This window comes from Silurus aristotelis (genome assembly GCF_946808225.1).
Source record: "Silurus aristotelis genome assembly, chromosome: 23".
Lineage (NCBI taxonomy): Eukaryota > Metazoa > Chordata > Actinopteri > Siluriformes > Siluridae > Silurus > Silurus aristotelis.
Window position 1 is genome coordinate 447,598 of NC_139596.1, and position 22,383 is coordinate 469,980.

General features: G+C 39.3%; 2 protein-coding genes across 2 annotated transcripts in view; both read left to right on the top strand.

Annotated features, from left to right (window-relative positions):
• The first annotated feature begins 3,531 nt into the window (after positions 1 to 3,531).
• On the top strand, positions 3,532 to 6,816 carry LOC310718364 (uncharacterized protein). Its single transcript, XM_083527134.1, has 6 exons — positions 3,532 to 3,616; positions 4,059 to 4,346; positions 4,457 to 4,750; positions 5,267 to 5,554; positions 5,641 to 5,922; positions 6,061 to 6,816. Exons 1-6 carry the CDS (start codon positions 3,556 to 3,558, stop codon positions 6,171 to 6,173), a joined length of 1,326 nt encoding a protein of 441 aa, XP_083383260.1. The 5' UTR covers positions 3,532 to 3,555; the 3' UTR covers positions 6,174 to 6,816.
• Positions 6,817 to 8,956: 2,140 nt separating this feature from the next.
• The window catches only part of LOC310718362 (uncharacterized protein), a 32,497-nt gene continuing 19,070 nt past the window's right edge, over positions 8,957 to 22,383 (top strand). Inside the window, exon 1 of the mRNA XM_083527129.1 lies at positions 8,957 to 9,044. The gene's annotated coding sequence lies outside the window, so the exon portion shown is untranslated. The remainder of the gene's footprint in view (positions 9,045 to 22,383) is intronic.

Genomic DNA, 22,383 nt, shown 5'->3' on the forward strand with positions numbered 1-22,383 from the left:
CTGCTGCTGCTGAGTTCTACTGAGTCTCCACACACACACACACACACACACACACACACACACACACACACACACACACACACAAAACAGTACATAATGTCTTTGTTTTAGGACATAACACACACATTACACAGGAAGCAGTGAATCTACATGAAGCCAAACACACGTCTCGTGTCCATGTGCTGAATTTGGATGGAAGAGTGATGGAGGATACGCCGTGGTGAGTGACACCTCAATACCCACAAACCCTGAGAGCACTGAGAGGCTTTCCAGATGTTCACATGTTGAGATTTCAGCCACACTAAGAGTGTGGTGATGCTGAGTAAAGTGGAGGAAACCTGAGTCCTGGGGTTTGGAGGAGAATGAGCTCCAGGTTAAATAGAACCAGCACCAAAACTAGACATTGCCTGGATCTATCACTAATTCTTCTGATGCAGCAGTGCAGGAGGAGATGAGATCAGATGAAAGACTAACAGTTTATTATCAGGGTTAAATGGTGATATGGCCGGTGTAGGACATCCTCTGTATTTCTATCATAAAGTATCTTCTATCATAAGTCAGGCTGAAGAAGTCGACTGCCTGCTGCTGCCAGACAGTTTAGTGAAGGTCAGGACAGCAGACAGGTCCTGCATCACACCACTACAGAGAGCTGATGGGTGGAGCTAAGAGGAAATGCACGTGAGAAAAAATAAACTGCAGTAAAAACAGATAAAAGAAGAACTAGAATGGTCAAGAAAGAGGAATGAGATCTTCAGGATTTTTTTCTTGGTTTTAGATGTGGCTTTGTTCCTGTTTCCCTCTGATGATGATGATGATGATGACGATGATGATGCCAGCTTTCTACCATGAGTCTGAAATAAAAGCAAATGTTTCAAAATGTACTAATAATTTAACTGTTTATTTCTTTGTTCAAGAAGAAGGTGTTGGATGTGGAGAGTTGATAAGAGTGTAGTAATAATATTTAGAAGAAGAGGATAATGTTCCCCTGTGTGCTGCCATGCTGTGGTGGACGCAGTGATGTAAGGAAATGAAAGAAAAAGCTCATCCACCTTCTCATATTCTTTGCAACCACAAGGAATGCATGTGATTTTTTTTTAACTACTACTGGTACGTCATCTGCACACACACACACACACACACACACACACACACACACACACACACGCACACACACACTCCACTGTGGTATTTCTACATACACAGTGTCCAAATCAATTTCTTCTCCTCTGTCAGCCAATGTAAAATAACAATAATAATAATAATAATAATAATAATAAAACCCAGCTATTAAACCCACACTGATATATTTGAGTTTGTGCAGTTTGCAGACCATGATAATGCTGAGCAGTGAAGGACTTACTGACCCTGACAACCTGCCACTGGTTAAACAACATGTATAACAGGCAGATAATAAACACAGTTTAATTATTAAATCCACACTGCAGTCTAACTGTCCAATCAGAGTGTTTCAGTAACTACAAACATTTATACATCTTCTCATATAAAGTGTTTTCTTTTCTTTTTCGGTGCCTACACTGGCTTTGGTGTCGGCACCAGTGATGCTGAGTCAGCTTGCTGTTCTTCCCCCTGAACACAGTGGCTCTGGTTTTCTCTGCACTGTGCTAAAGTAGAAATATCAATATACACAGAGGATATAACAGTCATATGAATCACAGATTGAAGCTAGAATTCAATCATTAGAGTCCTGCAACAGACCACTGCATTACTGTGCAAAGACCTCTGAGAGAGAGCACTAGGTTCGTGTGTGTGTGTGTGTGTGTGTGATCTTTACCCTGTCTCATGTTTCTGTGAAAATCTGTGTATTAACAGTCGCACTTCACTGCATCCATGCAGAAAGTAAAACAATGAACTAGTTTTTGACTGAAGGTTGATTTTTCTGATTAATGTAACTGATCACATACCCAGACACCTCCATACCTGCTCACTCTGTACTACTTCTCCTCTTCTGCCTGTGAGAACTTTAGTTTCTACCATATATACCGGTGTATAGAGTGTACAGGCCATTTGTTTTAACAGGTGACAGTGCTACAACCCGTAGTGTCGTCTACTCACTGCTCCAGGGTTTCTGGTTCTATCTCTAATTTGAATTATTCTTCATATGATGTTATATGTGATGATGATGTTTCCCTCAGGTTCTCCAGTTTTCTTCCACCTCCCAGTAATACACAAGTAGCAGAATTGGATCAAGACAAATTGTCTGTAGGTGTAACTGAGTGTGTGATTTTGTAAACACATTTAAGGCCACTGAGCTTAATTGCCTATTCAACCAGTCGCTGATCCAGAATAATATTCCTTCATGCCTAAAAACTATAACATTATACCAGTGCACTGGAATTCCACCTCAATGACTTGAACAATGACCAAATGCAATTCGTTCAGAAGGTGTTTCTGCATCACCACATCATGAGTCTACCACCATCCTGAACCTACACCAACCGACAACAACACATACATGAGGATGGTGTTCAATGATTTCAGCTTCACATTTGACACTGTGAGTGTGAGCAGTCCAAAAGGGGCGGAGTCTGTCCAGGCACAGGGAATAAAAGCAGGATAGAAAAGAAGTAAAATCACATCAAGACTAAACTGAAAGTTTCACTTGTGTTAGATAAAAAGGGAAAAGAGCAGATGTGGTAAGTTTACCAGGACACCTACATAGAACACTATAATAATACACAATACACTTACAGCACTTACTGTGTGTGTGTGTGTGTGTGTGTGTGTGTGTGTGTGTGTGTGTGTGTGTGTGTGTGTGTGTGTGTTAATATAAATCTGGAATATAAGGGGAAAAATAATACATCACATCTGGGAATGTTTAGAGAAATTCCAGATGTCTGTTTAGTGTAAATCTGAATTTTCATCTTAATCATAAAAATAATAAATGATTTACAGAAGAAACATTTATTAGGATGTAGAAATGTTTGATTTGATTCCAGTCACAGTTTAAAATCAGACTCTGATCTGTGTTTGTATGTAAACATTGATTTGAATTTCAGATCCTGAATATTGTTTATATGCGTCCTGTACTTGTGCCTGTGTTTATATGTTCATGTAATCTGATCCACACTTATGTGATTTTGTGTGTTTGTTCATCAGAACGCTGTATAATAACACAAAACTTTGCATATTGTGCTTCAGTCAGCAAAGAGAATAAAGAGCTCGTGATCACCGTTAAGTCCCTCAGAGTTCTACATAAAATCCAAAATAAGGAAGTTATCCTGGTTGGAAATATGTGAACCTGAACAACAACTAAACTCTAAAAATGACTCAATGTATGTGATGTTTCAAATTAAAAAAACATTGTTGTATACATTCGTAGACTGGATTTAGATTCACCGGGAGAGGTTTCAATTTCCACATTTTATTTTTGATCAAACAAAATCTTTAACACATGCTGCATTATTTACAACATGTCAAATAAAATGTGTAGAATTGTGTGTTTTCATTACCGTTCCTACAACACTTGCCTCTGTTCTGCTGTATTTTCCACCTGTGCAGAACTGATGCTGATGCTGGTGTTGTGTCTCCTCAGCCATGGAGTCTTTCAGCATTCACCACTGTGTCCTGCTGTTACTCACCCTCACCTTCACCACTAGTAAGTCTGAGTCTTCACTCTCACTGTACACTCACTTTAATGTACACTCCTATCATACACTGTACACTGTCTCACTGCACACTCACTGGATTTTCTCACTGTACACTCACTTTAATGTACACTCCTATCATACACTGTACACTGTCTCACTGCACACTCACTGGATTTTCTCACTGTACACTCACTTTAATGTACACTCCTATCATACACTGTACACTGTCTCACTGCACACTCACTGGATTTTCTCACTGTACACTCACTTTAATGTACACTCCTATCATACACTGTACACTGTCTCACTGCACACTCACTGGATTTTCTCACTGTACCCTCACTTTAATGTACACTCCTGTCATACACTGTACACTGTCTCACTCACTGGATTTTCTCACTGTACATGTAAATTCACCATGCTGCTGTAATACAGATGTTTTACCTGCAGATGCACTGGATTTTACTTCAGTAACAGTAAAGCTAAATGAATCAGCTGTTCTCCCCTGTAAATGGAATTGCTCTGGTTTGAGCAAATGGACGATGATCGACACACAAAATATTGTAGCTTGGTGTAATGAGACATGCTGGTCAGATGCAGGTTTTCTCATCTCTCATGACCAGTACCTGAAAGGAGATCTCTCTCTCACCGCCACTGCAGCTAATTACAATAACCGAGGCTGGTACAACTGTCAGTGTAATGAAACAGAAATCTGTTCTGTGCGTCTCAGCATTGACAGTAAGTTCCCACACCAGTCCTACTGACCATCCAGTGCTGTTAAACAGTGAAGAATTCAAGTCAGAATGTCTGTAATATTGTGATTTTGATTTGGTTTTCTTCCTTTTCAGCCTTGGTGTCATCACTTCTGCTAAAAACTCATGCCCTTCTGGTGCTGGATTTGTCTATACTAGATTCAGTGGATGTGATTTACAGAAGTCATATTTCTAAAGATCTATATGGTGAAAATATCTGCAATGTGACTAAGAGCTTACTACAGTGTAAAGCTGAATACACCCACAGAGTCTTACAGCGAGGCATATTTCTAATCCTGAATAACATTACGGTGTCCGATAGTGGATTTTATCTCATCAAAGACAGGAGATATAATGAAATCATCCACATTTACACTTTACAAGTAGAAGGTACATCTGTTTTTTTTTTTTTATAATTCAATGATTGTATCTGATCTGTTTCTTCCCCATACACTGATCATAGAAAATCTGGAACATTTTTATATTGGATGCACACAATCCAAATAATTATTTTTTAAAACCATTACTGAACTGATGACTTTGATTCAACTGAGAAAGAAGGGAAAGTTAAATAAACTAGGGGGCGATGGGATACAGGTGGAAACGATTACTGCTGCTCAGGGAAGTGCATTTGAGCACAATGGCGACATCTGTTGGCGAAACAGAAGAAACACAAAAAGAAAATAAATCCTGACCAATGAGTGCAATATTGTTATTGCTATTCATGACCAGTTATAGAGGCTTATGACAGAGTGACAATATGCAGTGTTTTTTCTTACTGTTTCAAATTATATATTACCCAAATAAACTCTTTCATCGAGTTACATCATGTGAATTAAAAAGCATAATTATGTGCATCATTTTAATAAGAGCTTCTATGAGATGATTTGTTTTCTTTCTCTTCAGAAATTCCAGCGGTTGTGAACATATCGGTGAACTTTGACGATTCAGTTACGTTCTCCTGCAAATACAAATGTTCACTTACAGCCGAATGGATCTATAAAAATGATATTACTGTGGCTCAGTGCAATCAGACTTCATGCTGGTCCAAGAATACGTACGTGATGCTTCATGATGAGTATCTGAAGGGGAATCTGTCCCTCATTATCACTAGAGCAGACTACAGTAAGCGTGGCTTGTACATGTGTCACTGTGGAAACACAATCTTGTGTCCAAGGCATCTCACGATCAGGCGTAAGTCTCCTCACTGCTAGTTCTGTTCCACAGGTGTTACTGATGTAAGGAGGATGGAAAGTGAATGTTTCTCTTCCTCTCCGTAGCCAATAGGACAGCAGTTCAGCTACGGTTTGGTGAATATCTGCTCATGAATCTGCCCATTCCAGAGAATGTAGAGGTGATGTATAACCAGAGTGTGATCTATGACACAACCAGTAAACAGATCTGTACGCTGAAAAAAGGATCACTGGAGTGTGATGATAAGTACACACAGCGGATAGAGCGTGTGCTGAGATTACAAGTCAACTCGAATGACAGTGGACTTTACACCATCCGGGACACGGAGAATAATGAAGTCATTCATGTATACAATGTGTCTGTGGCAGGTATGTGTGCTGTTCTAGAAAAGACCTTATGAACAATTCATTCAGTAGTGCACACTGCAATGATCATTCTGTCTGTCATAACATGAGACCAACAGAGGAACAGTCAATGACTGTTTTATGTTTGTTTGTGTTTTGTAGAAGTTCATCCACATCCATGCAATAAATACGGGCTCTGGTTCTCACCTGGTCACGTGATCATCACATGTGTGGGACTGCTGCTGCTGAGCTTTATTTTATCATTTCAACAATGATTTTAATGATTTATCATTTTAATAATGATTTATCATTTTAATAATGATTTATTGGTGATAAAATGGAGTTAAATCAGTGTATCGGAGAATCAGATATTCATCTTCAACACTTATTCATTAATGTCTGTATGAACGGTCCAAAGGAACAATAAAGAAATATAATTATAACTTTATTCTACAACCTTCAACACCCTAAAATGAGAACATGTACAACTAAACATTAATGACATTTGAACCAATTCGAGTAGGTAATAACGCGTTATTAGTGTAAACACACGTGTGATGTGGTATAATCATGCTAACGGTAATTAGCGTGTTTCACTCACCACAAATTACTGCAGCTGTGATCTCAAATCACCGATATTACCCGCAATAATTCACAAAACTCACTACACACAACATAAACAATCACACAGGAATGAACACAACACAACTACTGGGTTCCTGTGCGCAACACGGTCATAAGTCCGTGTGGACAACAACTTGGTAACTTGGTTCCTAGGACAGGTTTCAGTAAAAACAGAGACACTTCAGTGTGTTGTTCAGTAACTCAGAGTCAGACGAAGAACTCGCAGAATGAAGATACAGGCTGACGTGTGTTTTGTTTAATAATTTAATATTAAAATTGTCCGCAGTGCAGTCACCAAAATGTCCGTTTTATTTCTCTCTTTCCACACACTTACTTCCTCTACCCACCCTGATATGTAATTTTACCCAACATCGACACAGTGCATCTAGAGGTCTGATCTTTCATTATATTTCACTATGATCCCGAGAATTAGTTTTTTCACCATCACACACACACACACACACACACACACACACACACACACACACACACACTATCAAACTGCTTATGTATTTGAGTGGATCTTTTTGATTAATAGAGGATCAGAATGACTCGGACCAGAGGACTCATGATGTAGATGAACTACTCAATTCTCTTTCCTGTAAAATGTACTGCAGAGTTTATGAGAGTCACAAGAACTGGAACTAGAAGATCATCACATCACTCTTCTTCTCTCACATGCTCAGGATACTAACACACTACAACCATGTAATAGAAGAGAAGGTTGTTGCAAAGCAAAAAGTCATCCTTTTTCCCAATGCAAGAATTGTGGGTAATATTAGCCACCGCAGATCAAACACAGATCAAACACAGATCAAACAATGATTAAACACTGATCAAACACAGATTAAACAGATCAAACACAGATTAAACACTGATCAAACACTGATCGAACACTGATCAAACATAGATCAAACACTGATCAAACACAGATCAAACACAGATCAAACACTGATTAAACACAGAACAAACACAGATCAAACACTGATCAAACACTGATCAAACATAGATCAAACATAGATCAAACACTGATCAAACACAGACCAAACACTGATTAAACACAGAACAAACACAGATCAAACACTGATCAAACACTGATCAAACATAGATCAAACACTGATCAAACACAGACCAAACACTGATCAAACACAGATCAAACACTGATCAAACACTGATCAAACACTGATTAAACACAGAACAAACACAGATCAAACACTGATCAAACACTGATCAAACATAGATCAAACACTGATCAAACACAGACCAAACACTGATCAAACACAGATCAAACACTGATCAAACACTGATCAAACACTGATTAAACACATATTAAACACTGATCAAACACAGATCAAACATAGATCAAACACTGGTCAAACACAGATCAAACACTGATTAAACACAAATTGAACACAGATCAAACACAGATCAAACACTGATCAAACACAGATCAAACACTGATCAAACACAGATCAAACACTGATCAAACACTGATCAAACACTGATTAAACACATATTAAACACTGATCAAACACAGATCAAACACTGATCAAACATAGATCAAACACTGGTCAAACACAGATCAAACACTGATTAAACACAAATTGAACACAGATCAAACACAGATCAAACACTGATCAAACACTGATCAAACACAAATTAAACACAGATCAAACACAGATCAAACACAGATTAAACACTGATCAAACACAAATTAAACACAGATCAAACACAGATCAAAGCAGGAAAATAAGTTCATGATTATTTAAACTCATGTAGATGGAACTTTAGAGCAGAAATGTGATTGTACAGATGTTATTAAAAGACTAAACACGTTGTGGAGAACTAAACACACCTGCAGTGGAGCACACTGAAGAACAGTGAAGGTCAAGAAGAACAAAATATGTCCAAATCACATTCTGGAGATTTCTTTCACATGAATATTATTATTAATACTTTTTCTTATATGAATCGTGTAGAAGTTTATTATATGATTTCTTTAGGGTGATGGTGGAGTTAGTTTATTCTTTATTCTTTAGTTTATTCATATACAGTAATAATGTATTGTGTATAAATGACTGAAATCCTACACACATATTCAGAACAGATATTCATTACATTTAACAATAAAACAGTTGTAATTAACAGTAATAATGTAGAATGAATGAGTGCAGGATGAAAGAATAAATCCATAATAAATCACTTTTTCTCTGTGAAAGAACAGAGTGTTTATACTGAGGTGCTGAAACACTCATGGGTTTGAGGGTAAATATGTATGAAGAAGAAGGAATGTTCTAGAGTCATGATGTAATCTGGGATCTACTGATCACCTGGATTCAGGGAGAACGCTTTTCTGTTCACGTCCTGACTCGAAACGCAGGGTTTTAAAAGGACGCGCGCGCCGCGGCTGGCGATGACGTCAGAGTCACGAGCCTTCAGTGAGAAAGTGAAAGTAATCGCGAGCTTCGGGTCGGTACTGAGATCACTGTGGGATAAAGTGTCAGGAGGCTGAAATGTACACGGTAAGTTTATTACACACTCACTACACACTCACACACACTCAGTACACACTCACACACACTAAGTACACACTCACACACACTCACACACACTCAGTGTGAGTCCAGTGTGGGGCAGGAAGTGCAGTGTAAAGCTCTGATCTTCCTTTCATTTGTTTATAATGGAGAAAATGGCGGCGACTAGAGACAACAACAATCCCAACATACTGTACACATGTATTTCTTCTGTATTTATACTTTCATCTCTCTTTGTGTATTATTATAATTTCCTGTAAAATAAAACTCATTACAGCTAAAGAGCCAAGAAGAGATCTATTTTATTCCCTTTCTCTTTATTCCAGTTAGTCAGAGTGTGGCAGTGAGTGTGTGCACAGGTGTCGGTTCTTTAGTGGAGGGCAGAACCGGACTTAAAAAACAGAGACAGGAGCTCAAATTGGGCTTTAAAACACCAAAAACACAGAAAAAAAAACCTCTCTGACATGAGATGACTGGATTCTGTTAACCGCTACTAAGAGTATTCATTTTTTATAAAACTCTGGAAATGGGATTATACTCTGGACGTGCTAGAACCGCAGAGTGTGTGCGTGTGTGTGCGTGTGTGTGCGTGCGTGCGTGCGTGTGTGTGTGTGTGTGTGTGTGTGTATTATCTGAAAGGTGCATTAATTGTTCATCTTAATTTGAAATGTTAATTGTTATTAACCGAATACTCAAATTCTTTTTCATCATTATTACATTTGTGTTTCTACAGTAAGATGCGGTTCTTATGCCCTGATTTCTGATACCTGATTTCTCCTGTGCGGTACTGATGGTGTTGTCATGTCTGCTGCACCATGCAGTCCTGCGCCATCCATCACTGTATACTGTTTTCCTTCTCCCTCACTTTAAGCACAGGTAAGAGTGATTTCGGGGCGTGGCTGTGAGCACTAGTGCTCTGAGAAAGCACACTTACTGAGATCAATGTTTAGTTCAGAGTTTGTTTCTGTTCTGTTCTATGTTTTCTATTATTATTTCTGCAAACACATGCAATGCTTCCAAGCAACATTTTTTGGACAAGGTTTTGTCTGTTAGGCAAACTATTACAGAAATCCCTGGTGTTGCCATCTCTACTCATGTAGCGCATCGTGTGCTAGAGAACTTCGATGCAGTTACTTTGGTGGACCTCAAAAAAGCTGTTCATGAGTTGAAGCCAACCACCTGCGCTTTAGACACTGTTCCTGCCAGGATTTTGAAGGAGGCATCATAGGTCCCATCCTTGTCTCCTTCATAAACAGCTGTTTTAGCATGGGTACTGTTCCCACTTCCCTCATGCTGTTGTTAGACCGCGACTCAAGAAACCCAATCTTGATCCCTCCGCACTATCCAACTTCCGCCCTATATCTAACCTGTCATTTCTGTCGAAGTTGATGGAGAAGCTTGTTTTCACCCAGCTTTAGTCTCACCTTCAACTGCACGACATTGATGATACATTCCAGTCTGGCTTTAGGTCGAGACATAGCACTGAATCAGCGTTATTGAGGGTCCACAATGACATTCTTGGAGCCCTGGATGGAAAAAGCTCTGTGGTTCTGGTGTTACTGGACCTGACCGCTGCATTTGACACCGTGGATCATGCCATCCTCATCTCTCATCTTCAGCATGTTGTTGGTCTGCAGGGTGCGGTCGGTGCTTAGTTGGTTTTCATCATACCTCACTAACAGAACTTTCTCAGTTCTGCTAAATGATCATTCTTCATCAGTTGCTCCTCTGTCATCTGGTGTGCCTCAGGGATCTATTCTTGGTCCCATTCTGTTTTCCCTCTATATGCTGCCACTTGGTCAACTCATTTCCAAACACGAAGTTCAATTTCATTTCTATGCTGACGACCTCCAGATTTATCTTCCTGTGATTCTGAGTGATAATTCTGCATTGGACCCTCTCCATAACTGGATGTTAAACAGTGGCTTTTCCAGAACTTTCTTCATCTGAACGAAGCAAAAACTGAATATATCCTGTTTAGCCCGGACTCACCCAGCAGTTCTCTGATTTTGGTCCTCTAACACCTCAGTTTGCACCTACCGTGCGTAACCTGGGTGTTATTTTTGACCAAAGTATGCTATTCGAGAAACAGATCAGTGCAGTAGTGAAGGCGAGCTTTTACCAGCTGAGACTCCTCAGCAAGGTAAAACCATTTCTGTCCCAAGCTGACCTCGAAAAAGCTGTACATGCCTTCATCAGCTCGAGGATTGACTACTGCAACGCTCTCTACATTGGACTCAATCATTCTCTTCTCAGTCGACTCCAAATGGTGCAAAACGCTGCAGCACGTCTTCTCACCAAAACCTTAAAACGATCACACATCACCCCGGTCCTCTGCTCGCTCCACTGGCTTCCGGTGTGGTATAGGGTGGAGTATAAGGTTTTGTTGTTTGTTTTCAAGGCCATCAATGGTTTTACCCCGGCCTACCTCACCGAATTAATAACAGTTTACCAACCAGCCAGAACTCTCCGTTCCTCTGGACTTACCTCTCTGGTCATTCCTAAATTCCGATATAAAAAGTTTAGTGGTCGGTCATTTTCCGTCCAGGGACCAAAGCTGTGGAACGCTCTCCCAGCTCACATCCGATCCATCACTGTGCTGAGTGTTTTTAAATCACAGTTGAAAACTTTTTTATTCATACAAGCTTTTAACACGTAGCCCTGCTTCACTGCTATTTTACTAATATTTTGTGTTCTTATATTTTTACATTTTTACATCTTATAATTTTATTGATTGTGTTGTTTTTACTGGAAAGTGCCTTGTGCTCCTTTTGGTTGCTGTAAGGCGCTATACAAATAAAGCTTGATTGATTGATTGATTGATATTAGAAAAAGAGTGATGGAGGTGTTTTTTAGTTTCAGTTAAATTTTATTTGACACAATGAAGCTGTACAGAAATAAAAGTATGTGTTTATATGTTTGAGTTTTTCTCTTTTTCAGTACCTGCACTGGCTACAGTCACTCCTGTAACAGTGAAGTTTCATCAGTCTGCTAAACTCCTGTGCAAAGGAAAATGTTCTGGTGTGGTCAAATGGACCATGTTCTATAATCCAGGTTATGTTCTGTCTCAGTGTGATCAGACGTCATGCAGCTCAGTGGATGGATATAAAATATCCCATGATGAGTATGTGAAGGGGGATCTCTCTCTCACCATCACTGCAGCTGATTACACTCACAGGGGTTTTTATACCTGTAACTGTAACAGCATGGACGTTCATGATGTGCGTCTCAGCATTGAGGGTAAGTTTTTGTCTTATTGACCATCAACGTCCTTCACTCAGATTAAATGTATTTCAAAGATTTACTTAAAATAATATTTCCTTGTTTTTCTCCTCCTCAGCTATAAAATCATCAGTTGAGTTAAACTCTGGTGAGGATCTGCTGATGGATTTACCTGTACCACAGCCACTGGAGGTGATTTAAAAACCCAAAGATTCATCAGGTTTATACGGTGAAAAGATCTGTACAGTGGCTTATCAAATTCTACAGTGTAAAGCTGAATACACACCCAGAGCATCACTCAGTTACCCCGAGCTCACACTGAGAGACGTGAACATCACCGACAGTGGCATTTACACCATCCGGGACACCAAGAATGATGTAGATATTCATATATACACACTCACTGTGAAAGGTACGTCTTCCACGTTTAACAATAACATTTTAGATACTGAATGTGCTGCATAAAACACCAGTCACTTAAATAACCACCTTGTGGATGGACAATTAAACAATTCTGACTGTGAGTTGCTGGAATGATCCAAGGCGATCTGCCAGTATCCCTATTTCATACCACAAAGTCAACATCCCCAACTCAGCATGTGACCTCAAGGGGTCTTGGCACTTGGAACAATTCTCAATGTGGGTAGCAAATCTCCCAGTATAGAAGCTAGCAAATTCGAGTGAGTGATTAATAAATGATCCCAATTCTGGGATTCAGTGCGAATAAATATATTCAGGATTTGAATCATTATATTAAACAGCTACACCAGTGCAGAGGCTGTGTGAATGTGAATACCGCAGACCCATCAGAGTGAGAGTATTGTGGGGTAGGGTTTGTAGGGCTCAAGCTGGAGTACCCTGTAGTTGGGCAAATCTGGTGAAGGAATTAGGAGTTGCTGTTTCATTCTTATTTTCAGGCAAAGAAGTTGCTTCAAAGTGTTGAATTTGCATTTGAAGCTGTTCTTAGAACTTTCAACCAAGAAGGCCATCATAAGGCAGAACCAACAAAACATCATATATTGACTGTTCACCAAATCTACCTTTAAAGTCACTCTGTGTGTGTGTGTGTGTGTGTGTTCCAGAGCATGGAAGTTCGTCAATGAATCCACTGTGGCTGGGAATAATAGTGCTCCTGTTTCTGATAGTAATTATTATGGTAGCAGTATTTGTGGTGAAGAATCGGCGTATACAGCGTCTTAAGCAGGAAAAAGCAGATCTGGAGGAAACTGTAAGTAATGAAGATGTGCAGCATCATAGTGTGTGTGTGTGTGTGTGTGTGTGTGTGTGTGTGTGTGTGTGTGTGTGTGTGTGTGTGTGTGTGTGTGTGTGTGCATGCTGCTTTAAAAGAATTGAGCTTAATGTCTTAATGCTATAAATGAATTGATGGAATATGCAAAAAGACAGAAAGTGTAGTAAACGGCTTGCTGGAGTAGGATCAGGATGTGGTGAAAGTGTAGAGGAATTCACTAACCCTCAGCATGATGCTGTCACAATAATGTTTATAGAATATATTCTGTTTTTTGTACTAATGAATTTAAACCGTGTTTCAAATTTGACCTATGCCCCGGATTATAACTATGACCTGTGTGTTAGTGGAGAAACCACTGAGTTTATAATCACATTCTCCAGGTCCATTATTTAATCTGAGCACATGGGAATGTAATAAACTCATAGTGCTGAGTAAAATGATTCTCTAAAATCAGTTAACTGCTTTTCTCTGACTACACAACAACATGAATGCCTTTTTAGGTTCTCTTTATAAATCAACACACAGTCTCCATTTTTTATTTGGTTTATAGATTCAACTGAAAGAAGCACCAGAAGAAGAGAGCCGACAGAGATCGTACAGTGACACAAAGATGTCACTCTGGATAAGGCAGATGCTCGCGGTGGAAAAGCTCATACAGCAGTACAAAACCCATTCAGTGAGTAGATCTCAGAGCTGGACCACTCTAAACGATGTCTCAATGGTGGAGGTGTTGAAGACAAAAATGGCTGAAATGGACGAGGATTTGGAGAACAAGTTAGGCAATGGGGACAATACAATCGGCCAGTGGTGGAATTTGAGAAGACCAGAACTACACACTATCATAGAGCACTGGAAAATGTATGATGTTCAACCAGCTGAAAATATGGAACAATGTTCTAGATAACTAAACTTTCTTCAGCAGTATTACCATTATAATCAGAAAAGCTTGGCTGATGTTGGACCTAACTTTACTGGGATACATTTTTTATTCCTATTTTTGCTATGAGTTTGCAGTATTTGTGTTCTGTAAATACTTGATCATGTTTATAGTTTAGTTGAGTAAAAGTCAGACAATTAACAGATGAGGCATGTGAGCACATATACAGTGACATCCATTATAAGACGTTTCAACGAATTATGAAGTTATGTAGCCCCGGTACCTGTATCTGTATATTTATGTGTTAATGAATGAAAAGGGAAGCCATTTAATCATCCTTACTGTATTTAATCTTTAGTTATATATCCAGTAAAATGATGTGGCCAACAATAGAAACTACTGAAAACAAACTTTTACAAATTATGACTGGGATCTGGGCAAGTTACAGTCCATAAATAACCAGAAACAATTCAGTAAATGTAATAAAATACAGTTGTGTAATGCTCCTGCCTCATCATCATCATCTTCATCCTCACTTCTTTAGCAACTGCTTGAAAAGTAATAACATAAGTAAGCTTCATACTGACTTGTACTGTAAAATGCAATTTTGTGCAAATGTCACTTTTTAAATTGTTTTGTATATTTTTTTATAAAATAAAACACTATTTTGTGTACATTTGTGTAAAAAAATGAAATCAAATAAAACATTTTGTTAAGCAGTTGAATCAGTGTGTGTTTATACAGTGTCTGTGTTATTTATGACTTGTGTAGTGTTTCAATTACAGGAAGATCAGACAAACTCATGAATATTGAAATGATTTATTATCTCGATATTTACAGAATCACTTACATTACGCACAGATTCACTGCATTCACCAAATAAAACCATGTGTCAGAGTTCGAACTGCAACACCACATTAAGTGTTTTACCTCGAAACAATACCAATTCAACAATGAGGAAAAATATGATCAGCTTCAACTGACCAGTACTACATAAAGCTATGAAGCAGAATTCCTCTGTGTGTGTGTGTGTGTGTGTGTGTGTGTGTGTGTGTGTGTGTGTGTTAAAGACTTTTTTGAAACTGTCCTCCTATGAGTGATTCTACTTCTGCATACCTGACACACACACACACACACACACACACACACACACACACACACACACACACACACACACACACACACACACACACGAATCTCAATAAACCTCAATTCCAATGTTCTACAAATGGTGACGTGTGTAGAGATGTACCTTCTTGCAGATCATCTACTTTCACTGCAGCTGCTTCAGAAATACATGCAGCCTGTTGCAGCAACACACACACACACACACACACACACACACACACACACACACACACACACACACACACACTGAACCCCTGTAGTGATTATAAAAGGCTGTGATGTAGACGGGTTTAACACCGATTATATTTGTCCCAGCTTGTATACAGTCTGATTGATGAGCATTATTGCCCCCTACAGGCTAAATGCATCAACTGCAACATTGTATACAGCTGAAAACAAAACAAAACAAAAATCATAAAAAAAAAAAAATAAAAATCTCAATAAATCATCAGACTGAATAATGTGACCACCACTGTGTCCACTTTCAGTTCCTGGATCATTTTAATATGTATTTCTGTACATTTTGTCCATTTATTACTCAGTTGTACGATCTACTCACATGTATAAGAAAGTTAAGTTTTACTGAAGTAATCATTCTGAATACAGCACACTGATACTACACTCATCACTGAAAAGTAAATCTGCTCTCAGGTCTTTAAAGAAAACGAATCAGTTTGTATTTATTACACTGTAATGCTGATCAGAAGCGAGTGTAATGGTGAGAAGGTTCAGGCTTGGGCACAACAGGAAGAGAAGAACATGAGACAAGTCTGAACGTGTCGTTTATCAGGAGCTGTTACTGTGTAGAAAAAAACACATTCTACACTACAAATGTGTTATATTACTTTTACTTACTTGACAGAACACATCACAGTTTACTTGTCCAACCAGTTGTTCCAGATGGAGTTATCCATCATCATCAGCACACACAGTGTAGACCCTCAGTGTAAACAGGGCAGTGATGAAGAACAGAATAAAACACCACCTGACATGCTGCTGTAAGATATATTCAGTGTTGTTCCATTTATACTGCAGATTTCCTGATCATTTCAAGTTGTAATGAAAACAGGACATTTAATTTTTCCACTGATAGAACCTGTGAAAGGTTTGGAAACACCTCATCCTTTATGGTGTTTGATAGACACATGAATGTTCTTGTCGTTTCTATACAACAAGCGTGGTAATGTAACGATTGTAATGTAACTATAAGGATTTCCTTTCACCAAACCATCTATAAATGTTCAGAACTTTATTTTCATTGAAAAATCCTCTTTTAGGAAAAACAGCTTCACACACTCTCCACATCCAGACCCTTCGTTTTTCCAAACATTCAGCTGAAATACTTTGCAGTTCATCTTGTTAAACTTGCCAAATATGTTCTTTGCAAAGGGACAAAGGGGGCAGAGTCTATGTGAAAGAGATAAAATGCAGGTCATAATTTAGCAGAATCAACATCTGGAGACTGAAGTGAAACTCACCTTTTAGTACACTAGTACACTAAGTACACTAACCCTAACCCAAAAATCACATACTGTAATTATTAAACAACCTCAAGATTGTTAAAAAAAGGTATTCCAGGTGATGACCTCATGAGGTTCACTGAGCGAATGGCAAGAGTGTGCCACGCTTTCATCAAAGCAAATGTCATGTGACACATAAAACATATTCTGGGTTATTTTACTCGTTTTTGTTTACTACATAATTTTATATTTAATCCTGTCTTCAGTATTAAAGTACAGTGGAACCTCGTGTTAGGAATTTAATTTGTTCCGGTACTTTATTCGTAACCTGAAAAGTTTGTATCCCGATACGAATTTCCCCATAAGAATGAACAGAACCTTCGGTAATTCGTTCTGGACAACCAAAAATATTACTTTAAAAATAAAAATAAAGCAAATATTCACAAATACTATTTACTTTTAACATGTAATATTGAAATCATACCATATAAAAACATATAAGAGAGGAGAACATTATCTTTACCTTTGAGAAGACTCGCTGCTGGCATGCTGGCGTTCGTAGAAGGGGGAGGAGGGAGAGTTATTGTTTGGAAGGAGAATCTCCTTCCATTATGATATCGGGCAGACTGTCACCCGAATCCTTGTCCTCACTTATTTTTCTTTTTTTTAATTCACTTTGCTTTGTTTCACTACGATGGCTTTTTTCAACTTTCATAAAGAATTTTTCAATTGAAAGTTGCTTATGGCGACTTTTTAAAATATCACTGAAGTGAGACATAGCGCCATTAAAAGAGTTTATAGCCCCTATTGCTAGTGCCTTATCAGGGTGATCTTCCTCTACAAATGACTGCAATCTTAACCAGATTGCAGTGTGTTCCCTGATTTCTGCCGTTGTCAATTTCATCTTTTTCTCTTCCTCATCTCCTTCCCCTAATGCCTCTTCAAGCTGTTGGTGTTGCTGTCGATGCAGTTCCTTCAGTTCGTCGATAGTGAGATCTTCACTATGTTCTGCAACGAGTTCTTCCACGTCATTTTCGTCCACTTCAAGGCCATGAGATTTTCCTAGGGACACGATTTCTTCGACAGGTTCACGAATCCCTCGAAGTCGCGTTCAAGAACACACTCCGGCCATAATTTTCTCCTTGCGGAGTTCAGTGTTCTCTTCGAGACACCCCGCCATGCAGTATCAATGAGTTTCAGACACCCCACAATATCGAAGTGGTGAGACCAAAACTCCTGCAGGGTAAGTTGTGTCCCCTCTGTGACATTAAAGCAAAGTTCAAAAAGCCCCTTTGTGTACAGCTTCTTAAAATTAGAGCTAACCTGCTGATCCATGGGCTGCAGTATAGGCGTGGTGTTACGAGGAAGGTAGACTATTTTAATAAATTGATACTCTTCCAAGATGTTATCCTGAAGTCTCTTGGTATGAGCAGGAGCATTATCCATAACGAGCACAGCTCTCAGTGGCAGATTATTGTCTAGACGATATTTTTTTATTTGAGGACCACAGGTAGAGTTTATCCACTCAGTACACAGTTCTTCGTTTACCCATGCCCTACTGTTTGATCTCCACATAACAGGCAGCCTGTCCTTTTGCACCTTACACCTCTTGAATGCTCGTGGATTCTCGGCTGTGTAAACAAGAAGAGGCTTCATTTTCAAGTCTCCACTCGCATTGAGTGGTCAGCCGATCTTTCATTGGCTTGTGTCCAGGCAGCTTTGTCTCATTTTGGGTGATGAAAGTCCTCCTTGGCATTTTTTTCCAAAACAGGCCTGTCTCATCACAGTTGAAGACCTGTTGTGGAAGATACTGCTCCGAGTCCATAAGCTTCTTGAACTCGATCACAAACTTCTCTGCTGCCTTTACGTCAGAGCTCACTGCTTCGCCGTGCCGTGTAACGCTATGGATACCAGTTCTTCTCTTGAACTTCTCGAACCATCCTCGACTTGCCTTAAACTCTGTAGCATCACTTGAAGTACCTGGTAAATCTTTCACTAGGTTCCCGTACAACATCCTGGCCTTTTCACAGGTTATTGCTTCACTTACACTATCACCTGCTAGCTGCTTCTCGGTTATCCAAATGAGAAGCGACTTTTCCACTTCGTCGAGAACGCGTGGCCGTTGCTTCAACGAAACATTCATCGTAACACCCTTTGCAGTATCTAGATAAACTAGTTTATCCTTAATTTTTAGTATGGTGCAGATAGTGGATGCTGACCTGTTATAATGCCTTGCTAGATCAACAACACGCATGCCATCGCGGTGTTTCTTGATTATCTCCTTCTTCATTTCCACAGTGATGGCTTCTTTCTTCTTTCCACCTTCTGCATCAGGCTTCTTTGTTGGCGGCATGGTGATAGGAATACGTACAGTATTTAAAGTTTAGTAATTCCACACTAAATAATGCTGTACAGTGGATATCATTTCTGTTACAGCGACGAGCTGCGTGAGAGAGCGTGGGTGGCGATACGAAAAAAAAACAACCTGCGATTTTTTGGCGCGTGACGTTCGTATGTTCGTATCCCGAAATTTTGTTCGGAACCAGGGGCAAAAATTTTAAAGAACTGCGTGGCTGTGGGGATTAATGTTCATACAGATACAACAACATTAGAGAGATTCGACTCTGAAGTTGGGTGAGGATGAGGCTCCACTTCCATTTCATCTCAAAGGTGTTCAGGGGGGTTACGGAGGTCAGGATTCTGTGCAGGACACAAGTTATGGGTGTGATACACATACTACAGTGTAAAGCTGAATACACACCCAGAGCATCACTCAGTTACCCCGAGCTCACACTGAGAGACGTGAACATCACCGACAGTGGCATTTACACCATCCGGGACGTGGAGTATGAGGAAAATATTTATATATACACACTGTATGTAATAGGTACGTCTTCCACATTAACAACAACATCACAGTCTCAGTCTTCCTGCTGGCACTAATCACCTGTGATCACCTGTGATTATCTGTGATTTCCTCTGACACTCTGCTTATTTCTAGATTACAGCTGTGATCAGTGATTCAGTGTAGCAGCTCACATGCTTGTGTAATATTCATAATGTATAATAATGTGCACAGTGCAGATTCTTATTCCTCTCATAACTCCTTCACTTCACTTCTGTTACTGAATCAGTCAGATTCGTTATTAAACTATTGACTATTTGAGTGTGTGTGTTTTATAGAGATCCAGCGGATTACTAACGGGCAGCCAGTAAACCAGCTGTTAGCATGGCTTTTACCTGCTCTGGCATTGATGATGGGGGTAATTATAGGACTAGGAGGAACAGGAAAGTTTACTGCAGCAGGAGGAACAGGAGCGTTTGGAACAGAAGCGTTTGCAGTGTACAGAGAGTTTGAAACATATAGTGATTCTAGAGCAGTATTTGGAGAAACAGGTAAGTATTGGAGATTGTTTGTGTGTGTGTGTGTGTGTGTGTGTGTGTGTGTGTGTGTGTGTTTTCTATGTAAATGTGCAAATGTGAAAAATCATTAACGAATGTTTGATTGTTTCAATACAATTTTTTTTCATTTTCAATATATCGATAATTTGTATATTTCTAAACCTAAGAGTAAGGAACATTTTTATTTACAGTGTGTCTTTCTTTAAAATACAGACTACTTAGTGTCAGCCGTATTAGATACATTCAATCATGAGTTATTGGCTATATTAGAATCAAGGAAAAATCCAAGTTGATCATCAGAATCATTGTTAGTAAACAGGCAACGTTTAAATGCTCCACAAACAGACTTGACAAGGAGAGACAAGATTCCATAAGGATGGAAATTGTTCAGCAAGAAATTATAAAACAATATAACAAACGCTTGCAATGCCATTTTAATGCTGAGTTTGTAAAAAAGCACAGGAAATTATGTTACTGTTTATACAATAAACCTTGCTGTGGCCTGATTTGGAGGCTTTAGTGGCTGCTGAAAATTAGAGTCTCTCACGGGCTGAGCTCAGGTAGCTGCCCCCAACACTCAACCCCAAGCCACACCCAATCACTCAGGTTGCTACTCGGGATGCTCTCGTCTCATATGTGTGCCTTCTACACGCAAGTGGTTTTTTCAAGACCCCTATGAATCAAGACCCCAGAATCTTTGGGTCTTGTGTTCCAAGGGAACATTGGCAGCTGGTAGCCACCATACATTTGAAGAGGGTGAGATGTGTGGAAGAGTTACATGGAGAGCTATGCACATATTCCTTCATTTGTAAGAATTGAGTCCATTGCTTCTTTGTTGGCAGAAAATAAACAAACAGTGCCCCACCCCTTGTTTTGCCTGCTCCACTTTTCTATTTGCTTGTGGCAGAATCAGGGTCAATGATCACCGTGATGACTGTGTTAGCCTGGGATTCAGCGATATGAAATCCGTTGCAGAGAATTGTGTGACCAAGGCCATTCAAATGTGGGTGTTATGGGCTTACCAGCAGCTGGTGAGCACTTGAGTATAGAGCAGGCTGAGCATGATGATGATACTCTTTGGACATCAGTGAGCATGTTTGGCCAGTTGTATTTCTGGAATGTAAAATTTTCCTTCTGCCCATGACCCTGAGATTGGATCTAATGGAACATGGGAAGTTGTCTGATCCAGTTCCCACTGTATGTCTCCAGTGATGTCCAAATGGGATAGAGATGGAATTTGGCAAAAAACTGTGAACAGCATGCTTGGCATGAGTTGAGGTGCTTGTGATGTGTGAAGAAGACAAATGGATGTTCAGGCCCTCGGGTGGTAGTTTGATTGTCAACAGCTCTGTATTTATCACATTATAGATTTATGTGGTGAGGGACAGCTCCCATCTTGTCTCAGAAGTGTCAAACTCAACAATGACTGGTTTTGAAGGAACAGTAGCCTCTTTAAAGTCTCAGAAGCAATTATAAATTAGGATGTCAGGGGTCTTTATGTATGTGAATATATATATATTTATAAATACATGTTATATAATATGTATTTATATGAAGTGTGTAATCTGGTGTACAGTGTAGATTTATTCATTACTAGAGACACAAAGCACTTTTGTACGTTGCTCTGGATAAGGGCTTCTGCTAAATACCACAAACGTAAATGTAAATAAAGGCTAGGCTTGATGTCGGCTCATGCCATGGCAGATAAGGATCACTTGGTGCTTGGGTGAGACTATGAATGAAAACAAGATGAGTTTTGGACTCGTTATTTGGTTGTTTTTTTCTTACTGGAGGGGCTCTGGGCTTTCATTCTAAATAAGGGAAGAAGGTGCAGCATGACATGACCCTTATTTGAGTAACATGAGCTCTAGAGGAATGGCTAAGTTAAAAAGCAAATTTAGGGTTAATTGTTCATCTCTAATGATGGGCTCTGTGAGGATTTTGGAATTTAAACCACAATGAAAAGTAGCTTTTAATGCCATAGTGATC

What these genes read in the sequence shown, in the direction of transcription:
- LOC310718364 (XM_083527134.1), top strand. Translation starts at nt 3,556, where the DNA reads ATGGAGTCTTTCAGCATTCACCACTGTGTCCTGCTGTTACTCACCCTC. An exon ending in TGTGCGTCTCAGCATTGACA is followed by an intron (nt 4,347 to 4,456) that starts GTAAGTTCCCAC and finishes CTTCCTTTTCAG; the next exon opens with CCTTGGTGTCATCACTTCTG. An exon ending in AAGGCATCTCACGATCAGGC is followed by an intron (nt 5,555 to 5,640) that starts GTAAGTCTCCTC and finishes TCCTCTCCGTAG; the next exon opens with CCAATAGGACAGCAGTTCAG.